The sequence below is a fragment of the Corylus avellana genome, chromosome 6, assembly GCF_965113065.1.
Source record: "Corylus avellana chromosome 6, dhCorAvel1.hap1.2, whole genome shotgun sequence".
NCBI lineage: Eukaryota > Viridiplantae > Streptophyta > Magnoliopsida > Fagales > Betulaceae > Corylus > Corylus avellana.
In genome coordinates, this window is record NC_142495.1 from 8,752,179 (window position 1) to 8,762,848 (window position 10,670).

The 10,670-nt window shown below is 35.1% G+C and overlaps 1 protein-coding gene across 2 annotated transcripts; it reads left to right on the forward strand.

Annotated features, from left to right (window-relative positions):
• Positions 1 to 5,334: 5,334 nt before the first annotated feature.
• On the forward strand, positions 5,335 to 10,345 carry LOC132188428 (uncharacterized). Of its 2 annotated transcripts, XM_059602873.2 has the most exons (7): positions 5,335 to 5,585; positions 6,101 to 6,228; positions 6,654 to 6,743; positions 7,100 to 7,152; positions 8,650 to 8,752; positions 9,285 to 9,386; positions 10,073 to 10,345. In XM_059602873.2, exons 1-6 carry the CDS (start codon positions 5,384 to 5,386, stop codon positions 9,375 to 9,377), a joined length of 669 nt encoding a protein of 222 aa, XP_059458856.2. In that variant the 5' UTR covers positions 5,335 to 5,383; the 3' UTR covers positions 9,378 to 9,386; positions 10,073 to 10,345. The 2 variants fall into 2 exon arrangements, 1 of the variants encoding a protein (XP_059458856.2); XR_009440881.2 differs by lacking the exon at positions 8,650 to 8,752.
• Positions 10,346 to 10,670: the final 325 nt, after the last annotated feature.

Sequence of the window (10,670 nt, forward strand, 5' to 3'; positions counted from 1 at the left end):
GGACTAGTTGATAGTCCCCTTTTTGTAGAGCATTCATGTATATTCATACACTTTGTTATTTTGTATATGGCTTGTGTCACATGTGACACTTTTGTATAGCCATTCTTTTGTATGTAAGTTTTAATCACTTAGATGTATTAATCAGCTCTGATGTGTTATGTTATGTCTGATGTTATTTATATTCTGCTGCAAAGATATGAATTCTAATGAATCATTGATGATGCATGTAGCTCTGTATGGTATATGATATTGTCAATCAAGTTAATGCATGGGTTTATGGCATACTGCGGTATCGCCATGCCACTGTGACAATCCGCGTTGTTGTGGGTAATGCTTTTAAAAAAAAAAAATTAGTCGCGTTTTAATCAAGTGGGTCGTCATAGCGGTTAACCGCCAAGGCGGTTGCAGTTAGTGGATTTAGCCACTAACTGCTAACCGCAACTGCTATTTCACCCCTAGTCATCCGAGGGTGCTATTGAAGGATCTTCTTTAGTGAACTGTCACGTCCTATACAAAGATAGAGTTCTACGGAGTAATGGATGAGCTAAAGATGGTTAGTAAGGATGCACATGCCTACTTAGAAAAGGTAGATCCTAACACTTGGTGTAGGGGATGGTTCAATACACATTGTAAGTCCAGCTTCTTACACAACAATACTTGTGAGAGTTTCAATTCATGGATCAAAAAATTCCATGACCAAAGAATCTTGAGCATGTTGGAAGGGATTAGATGTAAGTTGATGAGAATGTATGTGAGGAAGAAGGAGTTGATAAGTTCAATGGAGAAGGCCTTAGGGCCAAAGATTATGAAGCTAGGAAAAGAAGAGGATGAAGCCAGTAATTGTTGGTGTACATATGCCGGTCATGGTATATTTGAGTTTGAGTGCCTTGGGAGAAAATTTGTTGTAGATATGGAAGCTAGTACTTGTAGCTGTAGGAAATGAGATGTGATTGGTATCACATGTGCTCATGCAATTTCTGTTATTTTACACCAAGGTGGGGAATCAATTGAATATTTGAGTGAATACTATGGCAAGAAAAAGTACTTCAAGGCTTATGTCTACGTTGTCTACCCTGTGCCAAGTGAAGAGCAATGGCCTAGAAGCAACCAACCAAATATTGAGCCACCCAAGGCAAGGGCAGCTCCTACCAGACCTAAAAAAGTAAGAGAAAGGGCTATTGATGAACCAAGAAATTCTAATGCAATTAGGAAGGGGGATAACAAGAATCAATATGGGTACTGCATGAAGTTTGGCCACAACAAGAGGTCACGCATTGCTAGGCAGAGACAAGATGAAAGAAGGTCACATGTCAGAAAATACTACAGAGATAATGCATCAACTGACTGGAATTTAGACATGGTATCTACTCAAGTTATTTGACAATTGCTGCTTACTGTTTATTTTACTAAATTGGTTTACATATTTCATTATTTATTTATTTGTTCTTTTTTTTTCTGTGTTTGTAGTTTGATGGATCTTCAACTGCCACTTCAACTACCGTCAGGAAAAAGGGGAAGAGTGAACACACCATCAGGTTCAAAAAGGGCAGGGGATCACAATCAACCACAAGTCAAACACCTTCACAGCCGGCATCACAGCATGTCTCATAGCCTGCATTTAGGCTAGCCTCAAAGATTGCATCACCTCATGTCTTATAGCCTGCATCTCATCTTGCAACACAGGCTTCATTTAGGCCATGTTCAGAAATTGCATCACAGCCTGTGGGAGTAGCAACTTCTGCAGCACATTCTACAGGAAATGCACATGTTGCCACCCAACCAACCAGAACAGCAACACCTTATGCCTACAAAAAAAATGTGAGTAATTATTCATATCCATGTAATTAAAAGGGAGAAAAAAAATATAAGGGCCTAATTGTATACCTAACTTGTAGGCATCTACTATTTTTGGGAACAAAAATAAAAGAACCCTAGGATTGGTAACAAGGACGAGGGTAGGTAATAGGCTGAGGGAACATGTTAAAAGTGGAAGAGAATCTGCCAACAGATAGAAGCTTGTTGTTGATCTGACTGGCAGCCCTGTTGGGCCACCACTAATTTCAGGTGGTGGACCATTATGCTCTTAGAGTCCTCCTAGAGTTGGCAATATGACATTTAGAACAGCCCCACATGATTTCGACATACAAATTTGCCAAGGGACAGCTGCTAACCATCCACCAGGTTTTGATTAACATGTTCTAAGAATGGACAAAGGGAAGAAGAAAATGCAGGAACCATGAATGTTTTGTGTGAACATCTGTTTGTCTCACTTTTTTGTGTTTGTGGTGGTCTGTAAACATTGTAAACCCTAAACTTTATTACAACTTGTAGATGTTTGAGGTATTTTGTAAACATTGTAATGATTGACCTCTAACTACTTGTAGCTATTTGGTGTCAACTTTATTTTGTGTTTGACCACTTACTGCTTGTAACTGTTTGGGCTATTTTTGTAAACAATGTAATGGATGAATTCTAGGTGGTTGTCATGTATATTTTGGTGTCAACTTTATTTTGTGTTTGACCACTTACAGCTTGTAACTATTTGGGGTATTTTGTAAACATTGTAATGGATGAATTGTAGATGATGGTCATGTATTTTTGGCAACATGTAGATAAATTGAATACTTTTGGATTTGTATTGTCTATATAATTTCTTAAATAGTTGTGACTATATATATATAGTGTTTGTTATGATTTTGATAGTTGGATTAGTTTAGAAGTGCTTATACATTTAGTGTTTTTGTGGTATTAATTAGGTTAAATTGAGTACATGTGGATGGTGTAACTTTTGGATTTAAATTGAGTTCAATTGACAACATTTGGCCAATGTTTTATTTCCAAAGATAAAGGTAACACAACAGTAAGCAATAAGAGAAATTGCGGTCACAAGACCATAAATTTAGTGAACAAATCCATTTGGATACTTGTAAAATTGTACCAACAAAATTCATACAAACCATACCAACTATTACATAATAGTTGGGTACAAAAAACCTATTGATATGGTCAATTAATACAAGTCTAATACAAATAAAGACAACAAAATGTCTTTTTCAGCTGCTTAACATCAGCCTTGATGCAAGTCCATTATAAAAAGAAAAACACAACAATACAACAACAAGACACCAATAACATGCAAGTGCAACTCGAAACTTCAGCTATGTCGAACGATACTTATTCTCAACCCTTTCAAGTTTAAGTGCAAAATTAGCAACATTAACTTCAATTTTTGACTTGTACTCAGCAAGTTCAATCTTGCATTTAAAGACTTCCATTGCCCTTTCGGACTTCAAATCGTGCTGCCACGCCAACAACATCGACATTACTTGATCATCGCACACACAAATTTCTGGTTCAACCCATTTAAAAAAATTGCAATTACAATTTGTTTCATTCTGCATAATCACACAAATTAGGGTCACATAAATTAGGGTTTAACCCATTACTAAAGGATTTAGACATAATGGGATGAGCAGCAAATTTCTATGAAAAAATAAATTCTCAAACACATCTTACCACTTAATTTACACAAGCATAAAACCTTTTGCCATGATTTTTAGTTGTTGATGCAGTTTTGACAATGGTTTTGCTCTCACATTTGCAAATTCGATAGCTCGATCCTGAATCGCTTACCTCACCCTCGAAATGCTCCACCTTTAACCATCGTCACCTCGCCGGTATTGGAAAGTGAGTAATTTTGCCAGTGGATGATTTCGACGGTACTGGGTCTTGTAGTCGTGTGGGATTCTTCGCCGTTGGAAGTTAGTTCCTCAGCTTTCTTTCTTCGACTTTCTTTCTTCGGCTTCGAATGGATGGCTGGAACCCTAAACCATCAGCTTCAACATTTTTTCTGCAGCTTGGGTAGTGGGTCTTCAGCTTAGGGGTTGGAGTGGCTTGGACGAATGAGGTTTTGTAAGAGTGAGGGTGAGTGAGGGTTAGTAAGTATGAGGGCAAAATAGGTAAGTCAGTGGTAAAAAACCATGTGAAAATCACGTGAGGACACTTCCGTTTGGGTTTGACGATTCAGATAGACGGAAGGGTCTTACATGAGAGCAAATCAAAGTTCATGGGACCTAAGTGAGAGTTTTGGAAGTTCAGGGGGTGTTTATCAAATTGGCTGGAAGTTCGGGGGGAAGGGCAAACTGAAGTTTTCCCTTATAAATATGTAAAGTCCATTTAACCCTCTCAAACTATCACCTCCATGACAATCTATCCCCTAAACTATCAATGTCGACAATTTACCAGCCAAACTACCAAAACAATGACAACGTACTCCCAATTTTTTAAAAAAATGATGAAATTACTCTTACTAAAATAAAATAAAAATACTAAATTTTAATTTTTTTTTTTCAAAATTTTAAGGGTATTTTAGACTTATTGAAAATTTTATATGAGTAATTTTGTCATTTTGCTAGCATTGGGGGTACATTGTCATTGTTTTTGTAGTTTTAGGAGTAAATTGTGGTAATTGATAGTTTGAGGGGTAGATTGTTATTGGGGTGCTAATTTGAAGGGGTTAAGTGGACTTTAAATAACAAAAAAAAAAAAAATGTAAATAATTTTCGTCAAAAATTGAATGTTATTGAACAGAAGAAATATTTTTGTTAAATAGAAAAATCTAAAAGATAAGGAAACAAAAATCTATAGCATCATCTTTAAAAAGTATAGTGGCTAGAAGAAAAAAAAAATGCAAAATTTGTCATTTTAAATTTGATGGTTTGACAAATAGCTCCCTTATACTTTAAAAAGTGATGTTACACTCTTTATAGTAATCATAAGTAATAAAAAAACTCCTTATATTTAACTTTTATTATAAATTTCCATTAGAATCCTTAATGTGTCACATTATCATCAATCATAAATAAAGAGGTAAAAACTAGTGTTAATTTGTCACCTTGATGCCACCGTTGATTTTTTGTTTGCACCGGTACAACCTCTAATGTGCATAATGCGAGGAAGATACGAAGAGTTTATCTTCTTAAGCTCAATTTGTTTTAATGTAAAATATTTGATAGATTACATTAATGTGACACTTACTTAAATATAATACATATTATAATTTTATTTGTTCAAACGTTTCACGCTATCTGAATATGTTAAGTCAGTTGACGAAATTTGGCTATATGGACTAAATTATTTTTTTTGGCATACTTAAGAAACTTATGAGTTCATTTTGATACTGTACTAAGTTAATTACAATTAGGGGAGAGAGAGAGAGCATAGATTTTTTTTTCTTTTTTTTTTTCTTTTGTTAAAATCTATTTGTAGTGAATTCTCATAATTTTGACAATAAATAAATAAATAAAAGAATAATATCAATGTAAAAACCACTCTTGATAAACCCCACCTTGTCTCCCACAAATTTCCCCAACACAAACCCAAAATGCAAACCCTGTCAGCACCTTCACTGATGAGAGTGGCGGTTAGAGCTTCATGGGACACGCAACCGAGGCTCCCATACAACCCCAACGCCCCAAGAAAAGCCCCCAAAATCCCCAAAGCTCCACCAACCGTCACCTTAACCGTCCCAACCACCCCTTCGGGCCCCTCCATTTCGGACCTTCTCAAGCGCCCCAGTAGTCGAGGTATTTTAATGAGCTCTTTTGCTTGTGCTTTATTTGGTTTGCTGAGAAAATTGGGTGAGGAAAAAGAAACGGGCGTAGAAAACGTTGAGTTCGCGTTTGATGGTGTTTTTGTTTTGTGGGAAATGGAAATTCAAGTCAACTGAAGCAAAGTGTTTGAATAGAGTTTTGGGTTTCGTTGGGTCCTAAGAATATTGTTTGGTTACCAAGAAACCCGAGGAAGGTGAACGGAAATTTTCTGGTTTTCGAGAAGTCCCGTTTGTTGAATATATAAGAATTTTATATTCTTCCTGTTTATTTCATTTTTCCAGCATTTTAGCAGTAGAAACGAATATTTTGAAAATTAAAAATAAAAAACAATCTTTTGTTACTGACTGTCTCCTAGAAAGAAAAAAGAGGATAATGGTCCTAATATCCAAGTTACTATTGATTTCTTTGTATTTTATACTGGTTTTCATTGAAATGAACTGAACTGAGCATTTGGTGATAATGTTTTTAATTGAATTATTGATTTCTAGAAGTAGTGGAGCGGGATGAGTTTTACTTGGGATACGAGCGATGGTTGCCAAGTCCTCCAAAAGTGGAGAAGCCTCGATCCATGCTCAATGCGTCATCATTAGCATATGTGGGCGATTGCATCTATGAGGTTTGTTTCTGATTTGAGTTATGTACGTAGTGCCATTTGATCAAGGCCTCCTTTAGTGATTGTGATTTTCTTGTTCTTTTTGCCTCTACGACCTAGTTAGTTCTCTTGTATACTTCTTATGTACACTTTGATTGATATCTCGATTAATTATATATAAATAAAAAAAATTAAATAAAAAATAAAAAAACGTATATATATGAACATGTGAGGTATTTCATGTATCAATCAATCTAAGGGGTCTCAAAGATATATTGTTGATACCTTCTTGAGAAAGCATATCGACCTTTTTGTTGTCTCAAACCTCTATATCTAACTACATATCAATTAAGTGCCTAATTTGCAATGTAATGACTAACATGATTTCTTTCCTGGTAAAGTTTAATATTCCTACATTTCTTACTTCCATTATTTCTTAAAATATGCAGCTATATGCTCGCAGGCACTTTTTGTTTCCTCCACTGAATATTGAAGAATACAATGATCGTGTGACAGCAGTTGTTCGTTGTGAAGCACAAGTAAGATATGTTCTGATATCCTCTGGACATTTGAGTTGAAATACACATAAGAAGTCCTTATTCCTGAGGATATCTGTGTTAGAGTCAGGATATGGACCTACTCCCCATAGGCATGTTGGGAAATGAAAGTGATAGAGTGTGCTTGTCCTTTCTGTTTTCTGCTATTGATTTTCTTGCTAACATGTGGATTTAATTTTTTGTTTATTTGTGTGGGACTGTTTCGTCGGTCCAGAATCGTTGCGCGTGCTGTTGTTAATTGTGTGATTTTCTGTTTAATTACATTCCGCTTTTGCTTTGTTGGGTTTATGAAAATGGATAAGAAAAAAAAATTAACATTTGCATTTGTTGCATTTCAGGATGCATTGCTTCAGAAACTTCTTAATGAGAACTACTTATCAGAAGAAGAAAGGTACTAAAGGATTTTATGGTCTCCATAAATTTTTATAATTTTGTCTCTATGAAACCTTCATCTTGTAAAGACTTCAAATGCAATTTTCTTTTATATGCCTTTGTTCTCTGTGTAGAGGTCTGGAAGCATGTAACAATAATCTAACATGGATCTCTATCTCAAGTAATGAGCCTGCCATTCTCAATTTAAATAATCAAACATCTCGGGGTGTTCAAGGCCATTCCATTTGAATGAGAATAGCTGATTGAGGTTGAAAATATGTTTTGAGGATGCAGGGTTAAATAGGTGAGGTAAAGTTTGGTCGATCATTTCACTTGGACATGGTCAATATCGGTTCACCCAAAAGTTTTTGGGAATTTTCAAGGACAAGAATTAGTGAAACATAGAATCTTTGGTAGGTGGGTGGTAGGAAGAAGGATATATTTGTTGAGGTCAAGGAATTGATCAAAGGAGGACTTGGGCTCTCCTATGGAAGATGAAAATGAGTGGACAACCTGGAAACTTAATTGGTTTACTAGATAGAATTAGGATGATCATGATATGTTGAAGTATCTTGTGGATTATAGGGACATGTATAGTAAACATATCATCAACCGGAAACTACTACAAGAGTCATCCCCAGTGAGAAGTAGATGGAGTTCTTCTAAAGGAGGATGATCTTGTGCACATGCACATGCCAACACTATAACTTGCTTACTTAACCAAGTAGATATTCCTTAACCATTGAGATGTGCTAGCTATGGGAATATATCTTCCTAGATATGGTCTGTTGAAGTGTGCTTTCTAAGAGTACGACATTTACATAGTCCAGCATGGCCTAGGTGCTAATAAGTGACAAGGCTTTTTAAGCTCAATGGGTTTGCCACAGAGGTTGAGTTCTTGAAAAGCAATTGATACGGATTTTATAGCTTTCTCAGAAGTTATAATGGATTTAATGCTAGCTTCAAGTGAGTCGCATGTAATATTCAAATTGAGAATCAAGTCATGATACCTATTTAAAATTCAATTGAAAATATGTCCAATGCTTCTGTCACACATACTAAATAGAAAGACTTCATAATTTGTCTATTGGTCATTACTTATCAAAAGAAAAAAATAAAAAAATAAAAAAAATTGTCTATTGGTGTCTTTTGGGGTAATACAAGTACAAAGTTTGACAGATTAGTTGGAAAAATGTCTTTGAGGGCTATATATTGGACATGTATGGTGTGGCCAACTCAGATCTCATATCAATAAAACAAAAATAGCAGCACAAGCGGCATATTGTGTGGAAAAAGTTGGAGAGGCTTTCATGAATAGTGAATCCCATCACCAGCAAAATCATATTTGTTCTACCATAAGAACAATTTGTAAATGTTCTGCACTATATATAAGTTTTTAAAAGAAGAGATTTGTTTTTAAAATTTGTATGAATTTGTTGCTAAAACGATGTAGGCATATTCTTTGTGTCTAGAAATTGCTATTGTAACATTCCCACCTTTATGAATCTAACTGCAGAAATGTTCTTCGCTGGGGAAAGAATATCGGTTCAGCTAAAACACGGACAAAAAGACGTGCTGGTGCAGCAGTTTATAATAGAGCATCTTCACTGGAGACATTAGTCTGTTCCTTGTTCCTTTGTGGTCTTCTTCAAATGATATTGATCTCCATTAAAATGCTCATTATTTAAAAACTTGTTGGTTCAGAAAGGAAGTTGACAATTAACCATGTTTTAAGCATTACGACTTGTGTCAAACATATCTATTAGTAGCATGTTAGATTTGTATGCTTACTCGGAACAACTTTACAAGTGCATCTGATTACATCACTTATTCTCCGTGCAGTGAGAAAAATTCAAATAGGATCATACGTATAAACAAAAATGGCAAGTATGATCATTGCGAATATGTTTTGAGTTTTTATTATAATACCAATACTAGATGTAGAAAGTTTTATGAGCTAGGTGTAACATTATCTCATTGCTCTGTGACTTTAGGCACTCCAGCATGGTGTTATATGTACATCTACTGTTTAATCGATTTATTGTCCGACTTGCATAATTAGGTTTGAAATCCTTAGAAGAAGTCATGAGTCAGGATTTAGGAAGTTGTTTTTGACTTCTTAACATAACCCGTTGACTATACATTTTGTAGGTTGGTTATCTCTATCTCACAAATGTGAAACGTTTGGAAGAAGTCATGCTAAAGTTGGGATTCTCAACTGATTCCTCTTTGCAGTTGATTTGAAAGCAAGGAGTAAGTTAACAATTATGCACAGAGCGTTTTTTTCCCTTTCAATGGTGGAATTTTGTTTTCTTCTTTTGTTTTTGTCAACTATTATAGAGGTTATTTGTTTAAGCCCTAAGGTATCCTCCTATATAGCCTAGAAAGAGAAGAGACCTTTGACAATGTCCCCCTTTTCGAGACATTATGAAAATCGGGACTAGACAGTTTTGTGGAGAATAATGTTACATACTGCACAAACATCTCGCAAATCTCCTATAAAGCTAACATGGCAAGGTTTGATAACCATTGGATCAACTCTTGTTAAAAAAAAAAAAAAAAAATCCAATAATTGCTAAACCTTGCCACATTAACAGAATATTTGTGGGATATCTATGTAGTGTGTAGCATTACTCTTTTGTGGAGGCTTTTATATTATGTTTCAATTCATAAAAGCTTTTCTGCACTCCTTTCTACATATATCCTGGAGTAATATTGTAGAGTCGAAAAAGTTTATATATATGTAAAGCGATTAAAAAAGAAAGAAAGAAAGTAAAAAGAAAGTAGCAGAGGTACTTGAATAGAATTTGCAGTGTGTTTCTTCAAGGTGTATCCTGTTAAGAGGATTTTATTACAATCATTGCTAGTTTTGTCAATCGTTCTGTTTATCTTGGCTGGTTCATAGTGATCTGATTCAATTATCAATCCCCTCCTTCCAGGCAGGCAAGCAGGATAGTGAATGAAGATGGAGTTGAACCCTGGCTTACTTGGGATTCTGATACACCCAATTTTGTATCTGTATGTATAACTTCCAAAAAACAGTCAGAAAATGTTAGATTGTTTCCTTTTGCTCAGAGCTGGGAAACTGTTTGTATAAACTCCAAAATGGCTTATTTGGCATGAACTTTCTCCCTCTAGGAGGTTTGATTTTCATATAATACCAAGTATTGTTAGTGTATTTATATGAAAGTTTATTGAAATTGACTTAATTACATTTGTTGTCGTTGAAAATTCTTGAGTGGTCTTCATCCCTTTAAATGATAAACCCCCTTAATCATTAATTAAATTAAAAAATCAATTATTTTTGGATCTGCTGAATATGTTACGGCCAAAGTCCTACTCATGGCGACTTGGTTAAATTGGGAGAAGCCATGGGTATTATTGTGGGTTAATCTTAATCTATTGAAGAACCGACACTTAAACTAACATTTTCTCCAAGTCAGCTACTGATTTTGGCTTTTGACAAAAGAATCAATTTATGTTTTGTTGTTAACTTCAACCTTTTTTTTTTCTGATTGAAAAAAAAAAAAAAAGGTA

What these genes read in the sequence shown, in the direction of transcription:
- LOC132188428 (XM_059602873.2), top strand. Translation starts at nt 5,384, where the DNA reads ATGCAAACCCTGTCAGCACCTTCACTGATGAGAGTGGCGGTTAGAGCT. An exon ending in TGGGCGATTGCATCTATGAG is followed by an intron (nt 6,229 to 6,653) that starts GTTTGTTTCTGA and finishes TAAAATATGCAG; the next exon opens with CTATATGCTCGCAGGCACTT. An exon ending in TACTTATCAGAAGAAGAAAG is followed by an intron (nt 7,153 to 8,649) that starts GTACTAAAGGAT and finishes ATCTAACTGCAG; the next exon opens with AAATGTTCTTCGCTGGGGAA.